At 46.8% G+C, this 26,086-nt stretch overlaps 1 protein-coding gene across 1 annotated transcript in view; it reads left to right on the top strand.

Annotated features, from left to right (window-relative positions):
* CES5A (carboxylesterase 5A) overlaps positions 1 to 26,086 on the top strand; it is a 110,086-nt gene that overhangs the window by 67,688 nt on the left and 16,312 nt on the right. The window contains exons 3-7 of the mRNA XM_054452757.1: positions 14,007 to 14,211; positions 16,259 to 16,397; positions 18,294 to 18,427; positions 21,930 to 22,083; positions 24,597 to 24,701. Of these exons, the coding sequence (XP_054308732.1) occupies positions 14,007 to 14,211; positions 16,259 to 16,397; positions 18,294 to 18,427; positions 21,930 to 22,083; positions 24,597 to 24,701 (737 nt within the window). The remainder of the gene's footprint in view (positions 1 to 14,006; positions 14,212 to 16,258; positions 16,398 to 18,293; positions 18,428 to 21,929; positions 22,084 to 24,596; positions 24,702 to 26,086) is intronic.

Raw genomic sequence — 26,086 nt, 5'->3', positions numbered from 1 at the left:
GAAAAAGCAGATAAGCTACAAGTTTGTCTTTCTTCATGGTCCAGTACACAGCCCTTCTGTGCAAATAACTCACAATATTCCTATGTCCTATCACCAGACCCTTGCTTGATAGAAAAATTGCAAGTTAGCGCCCTGTAACCTTGCCATAATCAGTACTGCGTGCAGTACTCTGCAGCTCAAGAACCATCCTATAAAATTTCCAGCAAGCCTTTGTTTCCTTGGAGTCAGCTCCTTTCTTGCTGATTCTGCCCATTGCTCCCTTGCAACATATTTTCATACTTTCTCTAATAAATCTGCCTTTTTTAACTCACAACTGGTACATTCGGCCTCAGATAGTCACTGCCTCAGATAGTCACCTTTCACCCATGACAATATCTTTTACAGTCCACTCCTTGCTCCACTTAGATCTGCTCATACCCACATTAAGTTTACACTGTCACATAGTCTTCGTGCTGGTTGCAGCTTCAAACTCCATAAAAGACCTTAGGCAGTAGAGTTAGAAGAACAAGTTCAGCATCCATTGCTGCAACAGGGCCTGAGTCCAAGTCTACCTGGTGAAATGCTCCAGACTCTTATCCCTGATGGATCTGAGACCTTGGATGACCTGGCTTGCCACATTGAATTTTCTTTAACTGAACATAGAAGCACCCTTATATATAGCAGCAGCCCTAGTTTTTAATGATAATCAGTGTAGTAACTTTTTTTTTTTGCCTCTGGTCCACTGGTAACAAGAGTCTGAAGTCATCAGGCAGCAGTTCTAGTTTCAAGTTCAGTGGACTCTTTGCTGGGTCAACCGGTCAACTGTTGGCCCGTGGAAGCATCCCTCCACCCCTAGAAAATGACCTGATATTCCACAGAGCCTAGGCTCTGGGGAACATGAAACACAAATTCTGCAGGTGATGCAGAGCGATGGTGACAGGGGTCAATATTTCTTTCACCTCTTGATTCTCAGACTGGTCTGTTCTAGCCTTTGAGGCACAGCATCACATTTCAAGTATTATAGAGCATATACTGCATCCTGTAGTATAGCATTCCAACCCTGCAGCATGTTGATACCAAGTTTATTCCTTAGCAGATCTAATAGACCTTCCATTGTTCTATTATGCTGTTTCCAGTGGATGCAGCATATGGTAGGACCAGCAGGTTCTGGGGCCATTTGTTCACAGACCCATCCTTAACCACAAAATAGCTCCCTTTTGTTTATGTGATTACATCCTATGTAATCACGGGATTACATAGGATCCCATGATACAGATTAGGCAAGAGCCCTCAGGTGGTAGTGTTGACAAAGGATGCTGTGAGCAGGGAAGGCAAACCCATAAATCCATGTCCTGAGTAGGTGTCAATTCTGGTAAGGATATGCCACCATGTCTCCCCATGTCCCAGAGTTAGGAGTCTGACATAACCAACTTGTTACCAAAGAGAGTTTGATTCCCACTTAGGATAGTGCTATGGTGAGGGCTCATATTAGTTTCTGCTGCTGGCCAGTGGGCGTTCAGGAGCAGTATTGCCAAGATCAGCCTTGGTGAATGAGAGCCCATGCTTAGCCACCATAGCTATTCTGTTCATGGGTTTGTTGTGCAAGCACTGCATGGCCGAGGAGGGAGTGTGGTTGACATGACTTGGATGAGTTTTGTCCCTCTGTTTGTAGAGTTCCTTACTGGGCATTAACATGAAACACAAAGATCTACACACTGTCCCACTCCCATAGATGAATCCTCATGATTCTTTCTCACATTTCTTTGTCACTGATTTAGGATCCTATCTGTCACTTCCCAGGCCCCTGAGCAATTGGCCAAGCCATTCACCACTGTTCAGAAGTCATCGTGTATGTCTTTATCTCAGCTCACTTTTGTGACTATTTAAAGTGGCAACCAAGTATATTGCTTAAAACTGGACACCAGGAGGATGTTTTTCTCATCACTATCTTTTGAGGTCATTCCTGAGAGTGGCTGCTGTGTAACAGTTGAATTTTAGCTCATTTTCTTAGGGCAGCCCATATGTAAACCAGGCCTGTTTGCCTCTTCCACCAGCTAGCTGTAGGAAACCTGCCATGAGGCAGTGGATGGATGTGATTGAGGGGAAGCATTGGTGCAGTAGAGGGAGACAACGTGGGGTCAGCCATGTGTATGTAACTTTCTTGTGCTAGCCAGACTTGCTCAGTCACAATTTCTAATGTACCAAATGTGCTTGCCTCATCTTGTTGCTGGATCTGAAAATACTCAGCTCATAATGGGCGGCTCTGGTTGCCTATTCACTTGATATCCCATGGTAGGTAGTGGCCATGAGAATGAACCTTGTGGGCTTCCAACTATGGCTTCCAATCATTGAACCAGGGCACCAGCTACTTGCTGCTGAAGTCTCTCACAACATTTACATCAAGGCCATGCTTCCCACAGGCTGCTCCTAGCTAACAAACGAGTGTAGCAGGGATACAAGGGCAGACCCATTTCTGGGAGACTCAAGACTCCTCTGGTGATTGACATAGGCTTCCCGGCTCCCTGACACACTTGTTGGACCTTCTTTAGTCTTCATGGTAGCCTAGGATGCTTTTACACAACCTTCTTGTTATCTTTCCTTTGCAGATTCTATCACAGTCTGGCAACTCTCCTGGACTTTCCCGGCTCCCTCCCCAATTCCCATCCATAGGCATCTCCCCTAATAAAATCTTTGCATGTTTAATCCTGTCTTAGTGTCGCTCCTTTGCATGTTTAATCCTTCTCAGACCAACGAAAGTGGTCTCGGAAGATAGGTGGTAAGATGTGGGTCTGGGACTGGATCACCTAGCAGGAGTGGAGGATATCATCTTGCGTGATTGACGAGGCACAAGGTGATGGCTCAATTGCTAGATTTTGCTGGTGGTGAGCTGAAAAAAATGTCCCACATTAGGGAGAATGCTGTAGGAGGTGCAATGATGTAAGTATTTGAAAAATACTTGGAGAACAAAGCCTACAAAGGCAGTAGAGTAGGCCAGGTATGGGTAAGCTGCACACTGCAGAAGGATAATGAGAGACAGAGAGCTGTTAATGAGCAGATAATGGCTAAGTGTGAGATCAAGGCAGCCTTGGGGAAAGATTAAGAAAAGGCTCTTATCAGCAGTAGTGGGAGGGCAGACACAGTTGGACTATAGTCTGAAGACTTCACCACAAATGTGCTGGTGAAAGGAGCACCAGTATCACTAAGAAGTTTAGTGGTAAGGCCGGGCACAGTGGCTCCCTCCTGTAATCCCAGCACTTTGGAAGGCCTAGGTGGGCGGATCACTTAAGCCAAGGAGTTCAAGACCAACCTGGGCAACATAAGGAGGCACAGTCTCTACGCAAAATTTAAAAATTAGACAGGCATGGTGGCACATGCCTGTAGTCAAAGCTACTTGGGAGGCTGAAGAAGGAGAATCACTTGAGCACAGGAGGTTGAGGCTGATGTGAACTGTGATCATGCTATTGCACTCCAGTCTGGGCAACAGAGTGAGACCCTGTCTCAAAAAAAAAGGAAGAAGTTTAGTGGTGGCGGTGGGGTGGCCCTCTTCTGCAGGCCAGGGGACATGGCAGGAGAGGTGGCCATAGAGCTTGGTTCATTAACATTGATGGAGAAGAGGGAGTCTCAAAGTCACTCATCCTGAGGCTGGGTAGTGGCACTTAAGTGCCAGAAGGCAGGAGGCTGCAATTACTTTAATGATCACCAAGGCCAGAGGATCAGACAAGAGGGCTTGAGCTGTAAGGAGTGGTGGAGATGGTTAAGGGAGTGTGATATCTATAGGGGAACATAGACAGACTGTCGACAGAGGTGCTGCTTCGCATGCATGATAAAGGATAAAGCAAGCATGGAGGAGTAGTGCAAGGCTGAGGGAGGCTGCCCCAGTAAAATGCCACAAATCTTTGTTCAGTTCCCAGATCTGCGTCAATTGTCAGATCTTGAAACCGCTGAATGAAAAGGTGGCCAGATCCTTGGAAAGAAGGACTCTGCACAATTGCGGCAAGTATATACCATGATAATTTTCCTAGTTCTTTTCTGAAGGGACGTGTGGTTGTTTATCTGGGTGACTGTGTACTGAGCAAATATTTCCAGGACTAATGGACACAGAGTCTGAAGTGACATTGCTATGTAGAGACCTAAAGTGTCACCATGACCCCCCTGTTAGAGTGGACCTACGACAGCCAGGTAGTGAATGCAACTTTAGCTAAAGACCGGCTTACAGTGGGCTCACTGTGTCAATAGACCCCACCTAGTGGTCATTTCTCTAGTGCCCAGGTGCATCAGTTGGGAGTGATATATTTGGAGTAATCCTCCAAGGATTCCTAGGATTCCCTGGAGAATGAATAAGGAATCCATGGTCTGTGAGGTAAGAGCTATCACAGTGGGGAAGCGCAAATAGAAACCTCTGAAATTGCCAGAAGCCAATAGGCCCCCACTTCATGGCCAAGTTAGTAAAGAAAAAACAATATTGTGTCCTCAGAGAGGGATATAGCAGAGATTAGCACCACTGTTAAAGACCTAAAAGATGCAATGGTGGGCTGGGTGCGGTGGCTCACACCTGTAACCCAGCACTCTGTGAGGCCGAGATGGGAGGATCATGAGGTCAAGACATTGAGACCATCCTGGCCAACATGGTGAAACCTCATCTCTATTAAAAAAAAAACACAAAAATTAGCTGGGTGTGGTGGTGCATGCCTGTAATCCCAGTTACTTGGGAGGCTGAGGCAGGAGAATCACTTGAACCCAGGAGGTGGAGGTTGCAGTGAGCCATCGTGCCACTGCACTCAGCCTGGTGACAGAGCGAGACTCCATCTAAAAAAAAAAAAAAGATGCAATGGTGGTGGTGCCTTTCACAATTCCATTCAATTCAACAGTCTGGCTGCTGCAGAAGTTGAATAGCCCCTGGAGAATGACTGTAGACTACCACACACTCAACCAAGCAGTAACTCTGATCATAGCTGCTGTGCTAGGTGTGGCATGCCTGCTTGAGCAGGTGAATAAGGCTTCTGCTATAACGTATGCTGCAGCTACAGATTTGGTGAACTCAATCTTATCCATTCCGACTAGAACAATTCACATCTACATGGGATGAAAAGTATTCAGTTACAGGGATAGCTGCCTGTCACAATATAGTCCATTTCACTGCCTGGATGTCCCAAGAACATCACGCTCACATGTTACATTTACAACTTCATGTTCAATGGGCAGGATGAGCAAGAGGTGGCCAGCCCTCTGGAGGCTTTGTGCTCCAGAGGGTGGGAGATAAGCCCTTTGGAAACTCAAGGAAGGGACATTTCAGTGAAGGTTTTAGGAATCCCATGGGCAGAACATGCTAGGATTTCTCCACTAAAGTAGAAGAAAAATCTAACTGTCTTGCAACTCTTGCTAAGAAGAAGGAGGCAAAGTCTCCTTGGTATGTGAAGGCAGCACATTCCACACCTAGACATATGGCTCTAGCCCAAATTCCAGATCACATGAAAGACCACCAGGTTTGAGTGGGGTAGGGTCTGAAGAAGAAATGGCACTGGCAAGTCTAGGCTGTGGATCAATCAGTCCTGTTGCCTGGGTGATATGATTTGGCAGGCCTGTGACAGTGGAAATGTCAGGGTTAGGAGAAGGTGCAGGTGGAGCTCATGGCAAGCTCCAGTGGGAGGATCATGGTGTGGTCCCTGCAATTCTGGTGTAAGGCCATGCCTACTACAGTAGGGAATTAAACCCCTTTGAGAATCGCCTCTGTGCATTAGTGGGTCCTGGTATCAAAAAAATGCTGGACCATGGACACCAAGTGATCATGCATCCAGAACTTTCCATTAGGAGATAAGTCCTGGCTATAAATCTCTCTTAGGAAGGACTGGGGGTATGTTTATAGTTATATATTTATAGTGACATTGCATAGTCCTCTCTTGAAGGACCCGGACTCCTTAAAACAATGAGCTCAGTAGGTTTGACAAGTGGTTCAGATCTGGAAAGATATAGTAAGGGATTGTGATTTTTCATTGTTATGGCCGACATAAACTTCTAATCATCATCTCTTGACTTTCTCTGATTTTACAAGTTAAACAACATTCAAGTTGGCTGCCTGTCTACTTTACTTCTAGGAATACCATGACCTATTAGCCATTGTCATAGATCTCTGTGGAACAAGGCATCCTGGTTGCCACTCTGGTTTTTTTGCCCATTGCCCATTAAGGTAATTATTTCCACCTTACCTCTGGTTATGCGGCACAACCTGGCCTCTGCTATTCCAGACTCATTCACACTGATACTAGGGATCCCATTTCTATGGTAGCTAACAAGGATTATCACCACTGAGCTTCTCAAATAATTCCTTCCTGCCTAGCAAATTCCTTACTGTCTTAGTGAAGGGATCCTCTGTCATTCTCAGGAAACATTATCAGGTAGTGGGTCCCTCATTCTAGGAGATGTATTTATTTTAACAGTTCCACATCCTTGAACCTTCTCATCTCTTCATCAATACTTGGCCATTCTAATTGGCTAATTCTAACATCTCCATTGCATTTGCTGTAGGCTGTCATCATGTCCCTGCTTCATGGGTCCACTCTCATAGCTTATTAGCATCTGCCCGAGGCATTCTTGAGTACAGTAAGTCCTGCATCATGAGAATGTGCTCTTGTGCTAATAAATTCTCTCTTATCCAGTATTACCTTCTGTTCCACCCCTCAGGCTTACCACCCTCAAGACCAGCCTCCACGCATGTTTTTCTCTGTTCCTATCAGGACATAATAGCCACATCATGCGATTCATTCAGTAGGAAATCCCTTTTCTCCTGGGGAAGGAACTTATGTTCTTATTTAAGCTATGCTTAAGCCTGGCCCTGGTTACTGGCCTGGAACAATGAGTGGACTGGGTGATACTGATGAGGAAAAGCTTTATCTTGGGAAGTATCTATCACAGGGCAAGTCTATGCATTGTTACCAGAGTACAAGTGTCTGGTGTCTCCTAGTAAGGAGAGGCTGCTTCTGCCAGGCTGCAGAGTTTAGGAGAAGCCAGGTATTCATAGTCCTCAAATGCATCCATCCAGATGTCCCCATTCCACATCTCAGGCTCTCAATCATTCCCTGTTGGTGTCCTAACTTTAACTTAGGAGATTTTTCAAGGCTATAGGCTCAACCTTACCCTTACTCTTTTAGTCTCAGAGACCCTTAGACTCTGGTCTAATTTTCATCATAGTCTAACTGGTTCCAGGAGACACAGCTATCTTTAAAAGCTGCTAGGAGACCTTCTGATTTTCACAGTGTACTCTGTGTTGATAGCTGATTAATGGAGACTGCCATTTTTTTCAGGCTTTCTAAGGCAGTTAACAAAAGGCAGCCAACACCACAATACTTGTAATTACCCTTGCCTCTATACCTAGAGGTGCTAGTGTTAATGCATGCCTCAGTGCAGCTCACTCCTCTGAACCACATCCCAGTCCACCACTGACAATCTTAGTAATAGGATGCTATCTGACTAGGGGTGAGATCCAGTTTCAGAATCTCACTGAGGGTCTGCTCTCTAGGTCTCCTTCTCATACCGACTGCCGGGTTTGTGTGCCTGAAAGCAGAGCCTGAGGCAGGGATTTGGGTAAAAAGGTAGATTACTTAGGAGCAAGGGTGGAGGGGAGGAGGGAAGGTGAGACGAGGGGGTGTTCCTGAGACTGATGCTGTGAGCAATGGGAGCCCCACTTCCTAGGACTTTCATGCAGCACACAGAATACCTCAGAGCTCCCTCAGCTCTCATGACCCTTCTGTTGAGGGTTCCTCCTGGGGGACTCCATCTGTCCTGTAATTCTGGTCTCACTTGAGCAAAGACAGAAGGGACGTTTCTGCCCTGGGGCAGAAAATAGAAAGCCAGGGCCCACCCATGCTTCAGGTGGTATGCTGTCAGTGCAAGGGGAGGCTGGGCCTGCACACTACTGTCCACTGCAGCTGTGGCTTAAATCCGAGGTGGGCTGAAGTTTTGTGACCTGCATGAGAGATCACATGGTCCTTGTCTTAGTCATCATCATCACTATCATTGGGTATACCAACTATAGAACAAGGGCAGGGTATTGTAAATAATAGAGTCATAAAAAGTGCATGGGTGGGAAGAGGAGAATGATTCTAGAGGGAAGGTCTGCATGAAGGAAGTGGTTTTTCATGGAATCTTTAAGACAATCTTTAGGATTTCATTGGGTAAAGAAGTCACCTAAGTGTGGTGGCCCATGCCTGGCCACACCCCTGTAATCCCAGAGCTTTGGGAGGCAGAAGCTGGTGGATCACTTGAGACGAGGAGTTGGAGATGAGCCTGGGAAACATAGTGAGACTCCATCTCTACAAAACAATTAAAAAAATTAGCCAAGTGTGGTGGTGTGCACCTGTAGTCCTAGCTACTTGGGAGACCGAGGTGGGAGGATCACTTGAGCCTAGGAGTTTGTCATGCCACTGCACTCAAGCCTGGGTGACAGAGAGACACTGTCTCAAAAAGAAAAAAGAAATTCAAGGCAAAACACTCCAGGGGAGGAAAATATAACAAACACTGGATATAGTGATGGGGGTGCAGTGATGAGATGCAGGAGTGGAGGTACAGTGATGGGGTGCAGTGATGAGGTATAGAAATGGGATGCAGTGATAGGGCGCAGTCATGGGCTTGCAGGGATGGGAGGTAGTGGCCTGCAGAGGTGGGGTACAATAATGAAGTATATTGGTGAGAGTTCAGTGGCAGGGCACAGTAATGGGGGTACAGTGATGTAGTACAATGGTGGGGTTGCAGTGATGGAGTGCAGTGATGCAGTGCAGTGGTGGGGTGCAGTGGTGGGGTGCAGTGGTGGAGGTGCAGTGGTGGGGTACACTGTTAGGGGTACAGTGGTAGGGTGCAGTGATGGGGTGCAGTGACGAAGTGCAGCAATGGACTATAGAAATGGGGAGCATTGGTGGAGTACTGTGGTGGGGTGCAGTGGTGTGGGTGCAGTGATGGGGTGCAGCAATGGGGTGCAGTGATGGGTTGAAGTGGTGGGATGCAGTGATGGGGTGCAGCAATGGGCTGTAGAAATGGGGTGCAGTGATGAGGTGCAGTGATGGGGTGCAGTGGTAGGGTGCAGTGATGGTGAAGTGGAGGGGTGCAGTGGTAGGGTGCAGTGATGGTGGTTAAATGGTGTGGGTGCAGTGGTGGAGGTAGTGGTGGGGATGCAGTGATGGGTGTAGTGATGGAGTGCAGTGGTGGGGTGCAGTGGTAGGGTACAGCGATGGGCTAATGGTGGAGGTGCAGTGATGGGGTACAGTGGTGGGATGCAGTGGTGGTGTGCAGTGGTGGGGGTGCCATCACGGGGTGCTGCAATGGGGTGTAGTGATGGGGTGCAGTGGTGGGATGCAGAGATGAGGTGCAGCAATGGGGTGCAGTGGTGGGGTGCAGTGATGGGGTGCAGTGGTGGGGGTAGTGGTGAATGCAGTGTGGGGGTGCAGTGATGGGACACAGTGATGGGGCACAGTGATGGGGTGCAGTGGTAGAGTGCAGTGATGGGGTGCAGTGGTGGGGGTAGTGGTGGGGGTGCAGTGATGGGGTAGCAGTGGGATTGCAGTGAGGCATTAGTTTGGAATCGTAGAATGGAGCCAGATGAGAAAAGATTTGAAGGTCAAGTTAAAATGTTTGGGTTTAATGTGAATGTGTGAGGCGTTTGGAGAAACAGGTTATGAGATGGAAGCTCTAAGGCTTCCCAGCTGTAGGTCCATGTGTGGTGTGTGGGGCATTGCCCAGTGACCTGATTCTAGCACCAGAGCACCACTCCTTTGTTTTGTCCACCTATAGGCTGGTTTCCACCCTGAGGCAGCTGCCATTGCTCTTGTACCTTCAAGGTTCCTTTAGCTTCCCTTCATGAGAATTCAAAAGTGGGCTTTGATCTTTACCACCTATCAGCAGGGGTAGATTAACCTATGTTTTAAGCAAAGCTGCTTAAAGAACAAGCCCTTAGCCCTCATCTTGGTTTTCTCCCTCAGGGTTTCAGCAGAGCAATCTGGGAGAACAGGGAGAGCCTATCAAAGGTCTGTGTCTCCCAGGGGCCATCCAGGCCACTGGCCTGTGCTACTAATGGGGACATCAAGGTCCAAGGAGGTGATGTCAAGTGGTTATTCAGCTTTCTGGAAGATTGAGTAATTTTTCATGGCCCAAGAACTGCAGAAGCCAGCCCATCCTCCCAGATCTTTCTATTGCAGCTCCTTTCCTACTCCCTCCTCCCCAAATTGCAAAGCCTGCAGCTTGAGGGCAGGAAACCTGGGCTCTAGTCCCAGCTGTGCCGCTTCTCAGCTTTGTGATATTGGACCAGTAATCCTACCTTGCAAAATATCAGCTTCCTCATCTACAAAATGAGATTCATCACATTAAATTAGGTAATAGATGCAAATAAAGCATTTAGCCCAGGGTCTGGTACCTGTAAGGCATTCTATAAATGAAGGTTAGTGGCATTGATGACTTACATTATCAGTGTTCCTCACAGAGTAGGTCCTGTGCATTAGGGGATGCCTGCGACAGAAGTGGTACCTAGAGAGAACAGCAAATAGAAGACATTTCATTAGGAAACCATTTCCTCTATAGTTCTCTTTGCATTTTGATTTTGTGGAAGAGAAAGACTCAGTTTGGTGGTATTACAGCATGTCATATATATATATATACATACACACACACACACACATATATATACACACACACATATATATATGTATACATATAATGCTTGTTAATTTCCATTTTTAGCAAGGAGAATTCTTCGTCTCTCTGGTTAATGATAGATAATTACATCTAAGTCAATCTGGTAAAGTCCCATTCAGTAATTTAAACACTTTGTTTAGATAGCATAATCACTTCAAATAAATCCATAGCCTCTCATATTTGCTCCGCTCCCCACCCCACCCGCACTCCTTGCCAAGATGGTGTCTGGCTGTGTGAGTTATGGGGTGCTAATAGGACCACATGAGTGGGAGGGCAGAGGGAGCTTGGACCCACTTGCAGAAGTCCTTGCGTTGTTGTGTGTCCCACTGCCGGGGCTCCTGGGAGGAGGATGAATTCTCAAGCGGTGAGCTCATGGTCTGTCCTCTCATCTTGATCAAAGCCCACTGATTCTCCCTGACTGACTCAGTGCCCTACCTCACCCCGCCCAGTGTTCAACACTGTGCTCCAGCACAGGCCAGGTTGTGGTTTCACTCTGTTCTCGAGTCCATGAAGCACCTCTGTAGCCCCCTGCCTTCCTCCTCCTCTAGCTCCCAGCCGGGTTGGTAGTCACCTCCAAGTTTTCTTCAAAGCCACACAGTGATGTCTGGATCAATTTCAAGGAATTAGGGATCCAAGGGAAATAGGAGCACCCCCTGAGATCTCTCTTAGCCCAACCACTTCTGCTCTGCTGTGGCTGCCCCAGGTTGGTTGAGATGTGGAACCCTTCTGTCAGTATCCTCCTGGAGAACCCTTCACTACTTAGCACACATTTCAGCCCATCACTGCACCCCATCACTTTACCTCATCGCTCTACCCCTTTAGGACCTACGTCTAAGAGGGGGAGTCAGGGCACTTTGCATCACACGTGCTTTCCCTACCTCTGTTCCCTTCTCCTTTCCAAAATCCACTGTACACAAAGGCTGGATTTTCTTGTTTGTCTTATTTTGGGGATCTTCTCCACCATACACCACCCCTTTGTTGTAATGGTTGCTAGAGGTAAAGGGAATGGTTTTGTGGTATAGAAATGCAAGATATATTGGCTTGCTCTTCCCAAAAGCTCTTCCTTATTGCACTAGGTAGATACAATTTTCTTTAATAACAGTTTTTAAAAAATGTCAATTTAAAGAAAAAAAAATCAAGTAAATTGATAGTCAATTTGGCAGTGGGAATGGTACAAATTGTGAAGACAGAAGGTCTAGGGCTGAGCTTTGGGAAGCCACAGGGCACATGTAAGAAGCTGTGATGAATATGTACATGGAAAAGTCCTAGGTGTACTCCAAGGAAGAAGAGAGTCATGGCTACAATTTATTAGAAAATAGGAGAGGTTGGAAAAACAAAGCACTAAGAAGTTCAGGAGAATCAGGGGAAGGTTCTTGGAAGAGGTGGAAGTTAAATTGGATTTTAAAGAAGAAGCTGGAGAAGAAAGACATCCAAAATGGGGGTGGCGGTGTTGGCAACAAGATAGTTTGTGTGAAGTGCTTTAAAACAGTTGAGTGGGCAGTGGTGTACAGAATTGATGATATTTCTGGTCAGATGAAGGGACAGATTTGAAGGCCAGGGAGAATCTTTTTGGTGGCAACTATGAAGGGCCAGAGGGGAAATAATATAATCGAAGAAGCCTCAAGGTTGCCAAGGTGGCTGTAGACCAAATGGCCATTGAAGACTCTTGTTGGCAGGGCCAGCCAGGCTGCTAGTCTGAGCTGGCAGTGTTTGTGCCTTCAGAGCCACTTGTTTATCCCAGCAGCAACCTTCTTCCTCTTCTCAGAAACTTCTCGGTTTCTCCAGCCTGCACTGTGTCCTTCTGTCATCACAGGCAGGTCTGGAAACCTCATTCATCCTTGGGTCTCTGGAACTCATAATCCTAAAATGTCTTGCCTGGTCTGGGATGTCTTTTTTGTTTCCCCCATCCCGGAAGTCCAAAGCCTATCAAATTATCTTTCCTCAGCTCAAGAGTTACTCATCAGCTTCTTAAGTAAATCAGAACAGGAAAGTCTTGCTTGGTCAATTCCTTTGAGAATATTGTTCTGATGCTGTTCTTCAGTAACTCTGCTCCCTCTGCCTACCTATTCAGCATTAGCCTGTTAACAGGAAGCTCCTTCTGGTTCCCAACCGAAGCTCTCTGAGGCCAGCAGCCGCCGTCAATGTTCACAGAGTACAGGCAGGCAGCCAAGTGAGCGGGAATTGGGTGCACCCAGGCCAGATCCTAATTTGGGCTATCTGGGTCCTTGCAGCCCCCACTAAAGGTGAGATACCCAATGGGAGAGGAGGGCTCTCAGAAGATAGAGTGGGTGAGGATTTTCCACTGGTAGAAATGAAGTTATTTTTCAGAGGTCTCTGAGGGTCCGTGGAGAACTATGTAGTACTTTGATGTCATCAATGTTCTGCTGTTGCCGAGAACCTAGGACCAGAGTTTCGTTCTTGGGAGTGGGTAGCGCACAGAAGACCCTGGTTCTGCCCTTGGGTTGCTCACACTCTGCAAGGGGTTTAGAGGGGCTCTATCCTGAGCACTGGGGAAATGTGAGGAGCAGAACCTGTGCTTCTGCACTCCTGGCTGCAGCGACAGGACTTTCAGTAATGAAATGACCTTAGAAACAGTGCTAAGACACCCGGGTCTTGCTAAGTAAGTAGCTGGGCAGTTTCCTTCCCAAGGCTCCACGTTCTGTGTGGTGACTGAGACCCCTGCATGCCCAGTCTCCCAAAGTGCCATCTTTATGCTCCTGGAAGTAGATGGGTTGATTTCAGGAAGTATCTACATGAATTTTAAATTTTCACCCATGAATATTCATGTGTATTCAAAAGCATATACCTAACTCACCAAAACCACAATTCCATAAATGTCATTACTTGGAATTCTTCTAGGTAAAATTTTTAAAAGGAGTTCATTGGAATTAAATTTTAAGAAAAAAAAAAAGAAAAGCCAGCAATCATGCAGGTGCCGCACAGATGTGCCAGCAGTGGTGCTGGAGGGTGTGGAGTGACAGAAGTGTAGGAACCCCTGGGAAGATGCGTTTGTGGCATCCCAGATCTACAGAGTTCAGTATGTGTCAATCCTGTAGAAAGAAAGAGCTCTCAGCAGAAGGGAGATGAGTTCCTGAGTGAATGGGGGAAAATTTTGTGGCTAGGTACTGGTGGGCTCCTAGGAGAAACTAATTCAGTGGTCTCATGGGGGTGACTTCTACAGCAATCTTGGAAGAAGCCATGGACCTGGATTCACGGAGGGGGAACCTGGATACCGCCAGCTGCACAGCCTCTGGGTGAAGGAATCACGTCCCCACTGGGGAGCTCCAGACTGGGTGGGCCATTGCCCTGCCTGTCCCCAGCCTGCTCCTGATTCCTCCCATGTGTTCCCACAGGGCCTTCTGCTGAAGGGCCACAGAGGAACACCAGTCTGGGATGGATTCAGGGCAAGCAAGTCACGGTGCTGGGAAGCCCTGTGCCTGTGAATGTGTTCCTCGGAGTCCCCTTTGCTGCTCCCCCGCTGGGATCCCTGCGATTTACGAACCCGCAGCCTGCATCGCCCTGGGATAACTTGCGAGAAGCCACCTCCTACCCTAATTTGTAAGACCAGGTTCGGGCCCACGGGTGGTTTGTGACTCTGGGAGTGGCAGGAATTCAGGTCATGCAGCCCAGTGGGAAAGAAGAGGGATTGGCGTGGATGGGGGAGGAGGGAGAGAGGGCTTGAGACTCGGGCGAGTGGTTTGGTAATCCCCTGACTCCTAAACTGGCTGATGGCCAGGTCGCTGGAGGCATCTTTAAAAATATGCAGATTCTCCAAGCTCCTTTCTGAACTTTCTGAATCAGAATATCCCAAGCTGAGCCCAGGAAACTGTTGTCTGAACGCTCTTTAGAGACTCTGATCACCAGCCAGGTTTTTTAGAAGTGCTGAAATGGGCGTACTGAGTCCTTTGGTCAAAAGGGACTGTCTAGGTATCTTCTTGTGACCTCTCACCCAAGCCTGGCCTCTATGGTCAGACTGGGTGAGGGTTTTATTGAGAAGAACCACACTAGAAGGGTGTTAGCTCCAGCTGTCAAAATGGTGCCTGATGCAATACCTGGTCCATGGTGAACTCCATAAATACCCATGGAATGAACATGTGGATGAATCTCTGTGACACAGGGACTCCGGGAGGTAAGGAGCTCCTGGTCACTGCAGATTTTCAAGCTCGGGTAGGTAACCAGTTACCAGGTTAATTGTGGAGGGGTGAGGTGAGACTTACTGGGTGGGCAGTGAGACTTGAAAATCCCCTAGAATCTTCCAACTCTTTAGATTCTGTCAAGCTCTCAGGTTGGGCCACATGGGTTCCTGGCAGAAGAAATTCTGGTGCCACAGAAGATGACCCCATGTGGTCCAAGGACTGAGGACATCAAGCTGAAACTCATTTGTTTGTGCGTTCATTCATTCATCCAACTAATATTCATTGCGAACCAACTTGATAACTGGCTCTCCATTAGGCTTGGGGACACCGCAGGGGTTGAGTCACAGCTGTCGTCAGGGAGCATGCAGAGGGGTGATGGTGGCAGCAACGTAAAGAGTAATCGACAGCTAAAATATAAGATGGGAAGAGCAACCATTAGGGTGTCAGGGAAGGGTACTGAGGGGAAACAAAGACCCACCTGGCCTAGCTTTGATGGGAGGTCAGAGACGGCTTTGCTGAAAGTGCTGAGACCTGATCAACAACATACAAAGGGGCAAGGAGGCATAAACACCTGCAGGAGAAGACGTTCAGCAATATTGCACACTATTCTATTAAGAATTGATTGTGTACGCAGTATGGTAGAAGCGTTCACATTTACATCCTTGCTTAATCTTACGGTGTATCATGCTCTGTGCTGGTGCTCTGAGGTACAGAGGTGACTAAAACAGTCTTAGGCTTTTAGCTGCTCACAGTTGAGCTGGGGATGATGATAATGCACATGCCCAAGCTTAGGACAAATTCTGAAAAAGTACGCAAAGTAGGTGGGTGTTTCTGAAGAAGAGGTATGGTAGAACTGGAGAAATCTCAGAAGGCTTCTGGGAGGAGGTGGCAATTTGGAGTGAATCTGAAACAAAGGGAAGAATGTGAGCACGCAGATATGGGGAGAGAGCAGTCGAGGCAAGGGCCCGGCTTGAGCAAAGCCTGGGTGCAGGAGTCTCTCTGCCAGTCTGTCCTGGGTGGTTCCAGGTAGAGAGGCCTGGAAATGTTCCTTTGCTCGTCTGGGGACAGAATAGGGAGCCGCAGGGGCAAAGCCCTTGTTATTCGACTGTATCCTGCCCTCTAAAGTTTGGGGAATTGTTGGGCCAGCTTGGGTCGTTATGTGTGTCTATATTATGGTGGTGGCATAGGAGGGTGGTGTAGGCATGGCAGGGTGGTGGGGGTAACGGTGCAATTATTCTACACCATGTGCTTTCCTACCCAGCAACCAGATCAATGAGAATTATAATTTGCTTGCTTGTTTCTTTTGGAAACCATGGGGGTTTGGGCATGATTGGACTTTGTACTGGTAGCTGCCTCTTCTGCTCAGGCAGAGGAGACGGCCAGGCCTCCCCACTGTCAGAAGAACTGGCCCTTCCCAGGCAAGTTTGCTGATAACTTTTCCTGAGGGTTTTCTCCTCTCCTTCTCCAAGGTGCCTCCAGAACTCAGAGTGGCTGCTTTTAGATCAACACATGCTCAAGGTGCATTACCCCAAATTCGGAGTGTCAGAAGACTGCCTCTACCTGAACATCTATGCCCCTGCCCACGCCAATGCAGGCTCCAAGCTCCCCGTAAGGCTGCCTGCTGTGTGCTTCGGGCTCCAGCTAGCAGGACCTTGGCCTGGGATCCAGGCAGTGCAGCTACATGTCTGGAACTGGAACTACCCCCTGTTGGGTAAAAGGGAAATGTAATCACATCAACAATTTTTAAAAATCATTTGAATGATAGATTCACGTGATCAGTTTTTCTGATTGATTCTTTATTGGCAGTGCCTTAACTTTTAATTTTTATTTTGTTTTGTTTTTCCCCTCTGTTGCGTATTTAGTGACCTGTAAGCTTTCAGAAAAGACTGCTTAAAAGGAATCTGACTTTTTTCTTAAATTTGAGGTATCTTTTTTCAAAAAGAATAATTTTATCCTCCAACTTTTCTGTTTATAATGAAGACAGTCAGGTAATCATGTTAAGTGTTTCATTTAAGAATATAAAATATCCCTGTGTCAGTAAGTGGGGGAAAGGCATGTTCTATTTTTTAGCCACACCCTCGCATCCTCTTCTCTTCCCCATGCCTCTGCCAGGGGAAACTGGCTGTCTTGTATCATAACAGTAACGTCTATTAAATGCTTGCTGTGTGCCAGACACAGTACATCATCTGATTTAACTCCCACGCTAACCCAGTGGGTAAGGACGATTTGGACCCATTCCACAGATGGAGAAGATGAGGCACAGGAAGGGCATAAATGACTTGCTCCATGTTGTATACACAGTAGGTGCTAGATTCTGGCACCAAAGCTAGAGGTTTGTCCACCTCCCCTTTCCTGAGTGGTTTTCTTCTCTTTACCTGCCCCAAAGGCTGTAATCTCTAATATGACCTTAAGAAAGAGAACGGAAGGGATTTGTTATTAAATATATAAATAGAGATAATGCCATTTGAATAATGTTTTATGTTCCCTGATCCCAATTTTTCTAATCAATAAAAATTTTACCCTTCCCTCCTTTTTTTTTTTTTTTTTGGGACAGAGTCTTGCTCCGTTGCCCAGGCTGGAGTGCAGTTGTGTAAACTCGGCTCACTGCAACCTTAGCCACCCGGGATCAAGGGATTCTTGTACCTCAGCCTCCCAAGTAGCTGGGATTACAGGTGCCTGCCACCATACCTGGCTAATTTTTTGTTTAGTGGAGACTGGGTTTCACCATATTGCCCAGGGTGGTGTTGAACTCCTGAGCTCAGGCAATCCACCCGTGTCAACCTCCCAAAGTGTTGGGATTACAGGCGTGAGCCACTGTACCTGACCCTTCTTCTTTCTCTTCCTTGTTTCTTTCTTCATTTTTCATCCTTTCTCCTCCTCCTCTTCCTCCTCCCTCCTTCTTCTTTCCTCTTCCTCTTTCTTCTTCTCCTTCTCCTCTTTTTCTCCCCCTCTCCTCCTCTCACCTCCTCCATTCCTCTTTTCTCCCCTCCCCTCCTCTCCTCTCTCTGAAGGTAGAGAGCTTTTCTCTGAAACACCTTGGGCTGCTTTTGCTCTTATACATGGCTTACAATGGTTTCCATCTTCCTGTGGGTCACAGGTTCACAGGTATTTAGTGAACAATTTCTGAGCACTTGAAACTTGAAATGTGCTATTGCTCATTTTTCTATGAGCTTTAGATGCAGAATTTTGTTTAAACCTCATGATAACTTCATAAGTGAGATACTTTCCTTCTTCACATTTTACAGATGAGAAAAATGAGCCTTAGGCTAAGTAATCTTCCCAAGGTCGCACAGCTAGTCAGCGGCAGAGCTGGGAGTCAAACCAAGGCACTCAGGTGCCAGAGGCCACATGCTTAACCCTGGGCCTTCTTCAAAAGACAAAACCTTGTACCCTGCTTAGCAAATGGGACATTTATATTTCACCTTAAGAACGTGTGCCTCAAACTGCATGGGGAGGGGAGGTGGTGGCTGGTGGGCTGACTGGACGCTCCTCTCCCCTCCTCAGGTCTTGGTGTGGTTCCCAGGGGGTGCCTTCAAGACTGGCTCAGCCTCCACCTTTGATGGGTCCACCCTGGCTGCCTATGAGGACGTGCTGGTTGTGGTCGTCCAGTACTGGCTGGGAATATTTGGTTTCTTCACGTGAGTCTTTCCAAATGATGCACATCCCAGATCCCCAAGGGGCAGCAGTGCAGTAGCCATAGACAGTGCCCAGCAAACTAAGAAGGAGCGAGCCTTCCGGGACATTGAACAAAACTGGCCCTAATTACTTAGGTAATTTTTGCAGCTGTAGCAGATAAATCCCAAAATTTTGGTGGCTTAAAACAATAAAAATCTCTTTCTCACTTGGGTAAAGTTTAATTGAGCATCCCTGATTGGCAGACATTCTTCCCCACGGTCAACCAGGGATCTGGCTCCTTACATCTTGAGCTCTGATGTGGATTCTCTAGGGCCCCGATCTTCTGCATTTGGTGGGTGGACCGAGAGAGCATGGAGGATCATGCAATGGAGGGTCTCCTGGACCAGCCTGCAGGTGGCACTTGTCACTTCTGTTCACTCACCATTGGCAGAACTCAGTCACATGGCCACATCCAGCTGTAAGTGAGCTGGGGCCACGTAGCCCCACTGTGTGCCCTGGAAGAACAGGACACTGTTTGTGTGAGCAGTCGGTAGTGTCTACCTGAGCCTCACCCCAGGGCTTCTCAAATGCTCACCTGAGAATCATCACTCCATCACAGTGGCTTCCCTCCTCCAGTCACGACTAACATGTACTGGGCTTTCACTGAGCCAGCCATGGGGCTGTGCACTTGCCATGCATTATTTCAACTTACCATCAAAATAATCCTTCAAGGAAGGTTCTCTGTTGTTATTCTCTTTTCACAGCTGGAAAATGCAGGCCCAGAGAGGCCAAACAACTTCCCAGGGGTCACAAAACAGAGCTAGGTCTCTTGACCGTTTCTACTATCCTGCCTAAGACATGGCAGGAGAAGTCCTGATGAGGGTCCAATGTAAACAAAGAGGAGAAGTGAGAGGTGGGGCCAGGATTATGCTTGCGGGTCACTGTCACATACTATGGGAAAGGCAGTAATGTTTCAAATATGAATCCTGCCTTACAGAGGCTCCTGACTATGGGGGAGATAATGCAGGGACAAAAATATCCACATTACCAAGAAGGACATGGTTAATTCTCCAAGAGTGAGAGGCCATGGGGCTGTGGAAACAGAGGAAGGAGTTGCAAGGGATCAGGGAGGCTTCAGAGAGGGGTGGCATTGGAGTTGCACCAGAAGGATGTGGATGGGTTTGAGGAGAAGGGGTTCAGAGAACATGTGTTTGGCAAATGGTGCTACCTGTGCAAAGACTAGGAAGTTGGGAGGGAGGTAGCAACACATGGGGATGAAGTAATACTTTTGCAAACTGCCCTGGGCCTGTAGCCCTGGAATGTGGCTCTGGGAGTGCTTTGCAGGCAGAAGAGGCTGACGGGGTGCTCTGACCAGAGTAATTACACTTCTAGTTGCTCTCTATATAAGGATTCTGCATAAGATTCCTTTGGTAGAAGAGCTTTCAATAATTGCTTATCGTATCTGGTTTTCATCATAGGTAGATGAAGCTACAGCAGGAGATGGATAAGGGAAGGCAAGGACAGGCCTGATAGGGAAAGGCCTTGAATGCCAGGCCATACGTGGAGTTTGGGCTTTACCCAATACAGATTGAGGGACCAGGAGTACCTTTCTCAGAGTAGCGTACCAGGAACCTCACTCTGGAGCAGAGTAGATGCTGAGCCAGGGGTGCCCAGCTGCAGATAGGGAGCCCCACTGGGGAGGCACTGTCTTGATGCAGGCCATGGGGTCATTCAACCACAAAAGCAGTAGCTAACATGTATATAACGTGTGAATATGACATGCTTATTGTCTGCCTGGCACTGTCCATCTTCACAACCATGTGGAGTGGGCACTATCATTATCCCCATTTTAGACATGAGAACCATTGAGGCAAAGCAGGTTAAGTGACTTGCCCAAGGTCCCCCAGATAAGAAGTGGCCAGGCTGTGAATCCTGTGCTCGAGGCTGAGATAGTAACCACTGAGGTATAATACGCTTCTCAGGATAAACAGAGCTGGAGAAACGGGGACCAGGGTGGGAGCCACCGTAGAATGGAGGTAAAATGGGCAGGGCTTGACCCTTGAGCAGGGGCCTGGGAGAGAGAAGGTGGAGTCAGAGCCGGCTCAGTGGTCATAGACAGTGGAGGCGACCCAGGGGAAGGAGCAGTCTGGGGAACTGGAAAATGGAGGGGAGTAGAATGTGCCCTAGGATGACGTGCATATATAGTGTGCACTGCATGCATGCTTTTGGTCTAGACATTTCTTTGGTTCTATGGCATTTCCACTTGTTTCATTTGTTCTCCCATTAATTCCATCCCGGGAAACATGCAATTGTGCAGGAGCAGCAGCATGGGGGCGTGGGATCCCAAAACTGCAGCTTTCTAGCTCTTGGGCAAGGGGGTTTAACTTCTCTTTGCCTGAATTAAAGAGTTGATGTATCTGTTGGTCTCCTGACAGCAGGCTCACAGATTTAGTGGAAGGGCGTTGGCATGAGGTGCTGCTGTGGAGAAAAGCAGACTCTGCGCAAACACTTCCCAGCAGAGAAGGAGCACGGGGTGGGGAGATAAACATTGCAGTCTCTCTAGCCCACCCTCATGGCACACAGCTGAGGCCTGGGTGATGCCATTCCTAGAGGTCAGCTTTTGGGGGGCACGGCAGAGAAGGGTGGGGAAGACCCAAAGAAGCAAAGAGAGAAAAACCAGCACCACTTACCTCATAGGCATGAGGGCTGTAGGAGTATTAGCCTTAAAGCCCTTAAAACAGTGTCTGGTACATGCTGCAGCTGCTGTTATTGTTTTTTGTTTGTTTGTTTATTTTTTTTATTTTTATTTTTTTTTGAGACAGAGTCTTGCTCTGTTGCCCAGGCTGGAGTGCAGTGACACGATCTCGGCTCACTGCAAGCTCCGCCTCCCGGGGTCACTCCATTCTCTTGCCTCAGTCTCCCAAATAACTGGGACTACAGGTGCCTGCCACCATGTCCAGCTAATTTTTTTGTATTTTTTTTTTTAGTAGAGACGGAGCTTCACCATATTAGTCAGGATGGTCTCGATCTCCTGACCTCGTGATCTGCCCGCCTCAGCCTCCCAAAGTGCTGGGATTACAGGCATGAGCCACCGTGCCCAGCTTGTTACTGTTCTTATGACTACTATTAATTTAGTTTCATGGAAAATTCTGTGCTCAGGAAACCATTGCTTTCTAGTACAGATCAACTCTCAGGAATGGATTCACGGATTCCAGACAAACCTGGGCAACACAGGATTCATGGATTGGGATTCATGGATTCTGAGGAACCTGTGAATACTTGAAATTGCACCTACAATATTGAATGTGCATTTTTCTTGGGTGCATAGCTTTCATCAAATCCTCAAAGAAATCCAAATCTCAGCAAAGTGTGAGAACTGAGTCTGGTTTCCCCAGCTCCTCCAGGGCTCTGACTCTCAGTCCCCTCCCCACTGACACCTGCCCACAGCCTCTGCTGAGAACTTCCAGGGCTGTGGGAAACACATCATGGCTGACTGAGAATTCTCACCCTGCCTCGTGTCTTCAGCACATGGGATCAGCACGCTCTGGGGAACTGGGCCTTCAAGGACCAGGTAGCTGCTCTGTCCTGGGTCCAGAAGAACATCGAGTTCTTCGGTGGGGACCCCAGCTCTGTGACCATCTTTGGCGAGTCTGCAGGAGCCATAAGTGTTTCTAGTCTTGTGAGTTCTCTGCTTTGTGATTTGAATGAATCTCAGTGCGGGAGGTTCCAAAAATGATGATGAGTCACTAACATTTGATTGGTGCCTTCATGTTGAACAAACACTTTAATACACATTGTCTTTTTCAAGCCTGACAACACATTATGAGTTAGGGGCTCAGTCTCAATTCATGGACAAGACAGCTGTCACTGAGAAAGTTTAAATAAATCACCTAAGGTCACATAGTGAATAATAATTTGAGGAAAAATCCCTTATATTTGTAGAGGAGAAACCCTAGTATTCAATTACCAGAGTGGCTATTACTTGTTTAATAGGAAACTCAGCTAAGGCATGAAATGCCAAAAGATGCATATAAATATTTTATTTTAATTTAAACCATAAAATGTATATTTCCTCACCAACAGTTTGATACAGGGCCTTATGTTTGCAGAGTTGGTCTGCTGACTGGAGTTCCAACATGGACTGTCTTGCATAAACCACCTGCAAAATTCACTGTCCTCAAATCGCAGTTTCAGTTTCTTTACAGTGGGCACAAACTTAAAGATGCCTGCAAAGCAGTCTGACTTTAGCGCATTTGGGATTTTTATACTTTTCCTGCAAATATTTTACTTCTTTCTTGTCCACACACAATTTGACAGCAATATATATAGAGAGATGTATATCTATATATCTATATCTATATCTATATATCTGTATAGTATATATATACATACACACACATATATGGTTTTTTTGTTTTGTTTTGTTTTGAGATGGAGTTTCGCTCTTGTTGCCCAGGCTGGAGTGCAATGGCGCAATCTAGGCTCACCAGAACCTCCGCCTCCCGGGTTCAACCAATTCTCCTGCCTCAGCCTCCTGAGTAGCTGGGATTACAGGTGTGTGCCACCATGCCCAGCTAATTTTGTGTTTTTAGTAGAGATGGGGTTTCTCCATGTTGGTCAAGCTGGTCTCAAACTCCCAACTTCAGGTGATCTGCCCACCATGGGTTCCCAAAGTGCTGGGATTACAGGCATGAGCCACCGTGCCCAGTGACAGCAATATATTTTTTTGAGACAAGGTCTCACTCTGTTGCCCAGGCTGGCAAGCAGTGGGGTGATCATAGTTCATTGCAGCCCAAACTCCTGGTCATAAGCAATCATCCTGCCTCAGCCTCCCAAGGAGCTAGGACTACAGGCATGCGCCACCATGCCCAGCTAATTCTTTTTTTTTTTTTTTAGAGATGGGGTCTAGCTATATTGCCCAGGATGGTCTTGAACTTCTGGGCTCAAGTGATCCTCTTGCTTTGGCTTCCCAAATTGCTGGGATTACAGGCATGAGCCACTATGCCTGGCCTGACAGCAATATTTTTTAGCCATCCTTTATCAAGAATTTTTTTTCCAGACATAATTTGATTTTCTTTATACACATACAGTTCATTTGTTCTCATGATATTTCATTGATTATGTAATTACAATAACAAGTGAAACTGACAAAACAGGTTTGGAAGCAAACACACCTGATTCTTGGCAAGAAACTGGTGAGAAGAGAAATGTACAGAGGTGTTAGAAAATGGTCCACTGGCTCAGAGTGGTCAGCATTTCCTTGGCATCAGTTGGCAGGTTAATTGCAGAAATCAGTAACATAGTGGTGAGTTAAGAGAGCTTCTGCTGAATAGCGCTTGACAATATATGTGGTCTTTTTACGTCTTCAAAATTACCTTCTAAGGTGGATTATATTAACCTAACTTTTCATATATTATAACAACCATTATTTCATGAGCAAAATTTGACCAGACCCTCTGTAAAGAGTTCTATGTTTATTACTTCCCCCTCCCCTGCTCCTTACAACAGTTTTGTGATACGGGCTCAATTTTTACTCCAGTTTTACAGGGGAGTGAACGGATACTCAGAAATATTAAGCAACTTGGCTGGGTGCGGTGGTTCATGCCTGTTATCCCAGCACTTTGGGAGGCCGAGGTGAGTGGTCAGGAGATTGAGACTATCCTGGCCAGCATGGTGAAACCCCGTCTCTACTAAAAATACAAAAATTAGCTGGGCATGGTGGTGTGCACCTGTAATCTCAGCTACTCTGGAGGCTGAGGCAGGAGAATCATTTGAACCTGGGAGTTGGAGGTTGCAGTGAGCTGAGATCGCGCCACTGCACTCCAGCCTGGCCACAGAGCGAGATTCCATCTCAAAAAAAAAAAAAAAAAAAAAAAAAAAGAGAGAGAAAAAAGAAATAAAGAAATATTAAACAACTTGTCTGAGGTTACCTAGGTAGAAAGTGAAGGAGCTAAAAATCACATGCCTGAACATTTGAAGTCAAAGTCTGTGAAGAACCAGGGGCTCAGAGAGGTTAAGTAACTTGCCCAAACCTTCAAAGCTAGTCCTTTAACCCCCAAACCAGGGCTTTCTTCCCCTCTAAGCTTAGAGCTTTTAAGGAGGCTTCCTGGGAAGGTTTCTTTGAAGAGGGATGAATGGTATGTGTGTCGGTGGGGAGTAACCTTTCCTGGGTCTTCTGTGTTCTCTCTCCAGGTACTGTCTCCCATGGCCAAAGGCTTATTCCACAAAGCCATCATGGAGACTGGGGTGGCCATCATCCCTTACCTGAAGGCCCATGATTATGAGAAGAGTGAGGATGTACGTATACTGTTAACACCTTGCCAGCTTCCTCTCCTCAGTTAGCAGAGAATGTGGTCAGGCACCTTCTCACCATGTGTTTGGCTTTCCTTAGTGACCATGCCCAAGGAACCTCATGCTGGCCCAAGGTGAACCTTGTTCCTCCATGAAAGGTCTGGTTCAACAGGAAATGGGTCTAGCTACACAATGCCACACACTGGTGTGCACAAGTGTGTGTGTATGTGCGTTATGGTTCTTATGTCTTACCCGTTATTCTTTGCTTGTGATAGATAACTCAGTCTCTTGTATCCTATACAGTTCTTCCGTGCCTACGCTACTCTACTGGGAATGAATACCCAGGGCACTATGTTAAGAAAGATTCAGAGGCTGTTTCCAGCTCAGTGGGAAATAATGCTGTGACTGATTAATGTTGTTTGGCATGGGATTATAAGGGGGATCTATCCCACGATATTTGTCATCTGTCTCTTGTCTTAATTATCTACTAGATAGTGATGCCCTAGAGACCAGGATCTCTCTGTCCTTCAGGCCCCCAGCATAATACCTGGTATATATCAAGCAGCCATAAATGTTCTGGATGAATGAGTTAATGAATGAGCTGTTTCATTCAATGCATATTAATTAAGCACTGAGCTGTGGAGCCATCTCTTGAGTATCAATCATTTTTGTGGTAAATTTTCTTAAACATCTTACAGAAAATAACAGTATATACCAAGAGCAGAAACATAGAGTTATACAATTAAAAAAAAATTTCCCTCAATACACAGAAATATTGATTTTAGTAACATTCTCCATAAAGCTATTTTCAATTTGGGCATATATTTATTCATTTGACACACATCATTGAGTGCCCACTGTTTTCCCTGCTCTGTTAGAACTTTGGGATTTATCAGTGGAGAAAGCACATCCTAATTTGAGGGCAATATAATCTTTTTATCACCTATCCATGGATAGGATTAAATCCTGGAATCCATGGATAGGTTTGGGAAGTGTTCCACAATTGCACGAGACTCCACATGCTTGCACGTTTTCCCAGGGAGAGGGTCTGTAACTTTGACTGGATTCTCAGAGTATCCATGACTCCCAGAAGATTAAGAACCACTACTTTCAGCGAGTGAGTTCTACACATATGGAGGTTCGGTGACAAGGAAAGCAGATGTTCAGCAATGGGCCAGGCATGGAAGGTGGGGAACATCGAGCTTATAGGAGATTGGATGAGGAAGGGGTTTCTGGGGGCTGCAATGCCCTGAAAGGACATCGTGGAGGGAAGGAGTTGGGCCTTAAAGAATGAAAAGGATTGGTATAGAGGCAGGGAAAAAGACAGGTAGGACATTCCAGGCTGTGAGTGGGCCTGGGGCTTGGGCAGGGCTGACAAGCTGAGAATCCGA

Source organism: Pongo pygmaeus, chromosome 18 (genome assembly GCF_028885625.2).
Source record: "Pongo pygmaeus isolate AG05252 chromosome 18, NHGRI_mPonPyg2-v2.0_pri, whole genome shotgun sequence".
Classification (NCBI taxonomy): domain Eukaryota; kingdom Metazoa; phylum Chordata; class Mammalia; order Primates; family Hominidae; genus Pongo; species Pongo pygmaeus.
This window is presented reverse-complemented; position numbering and strand designations above follow the sequence as displayed.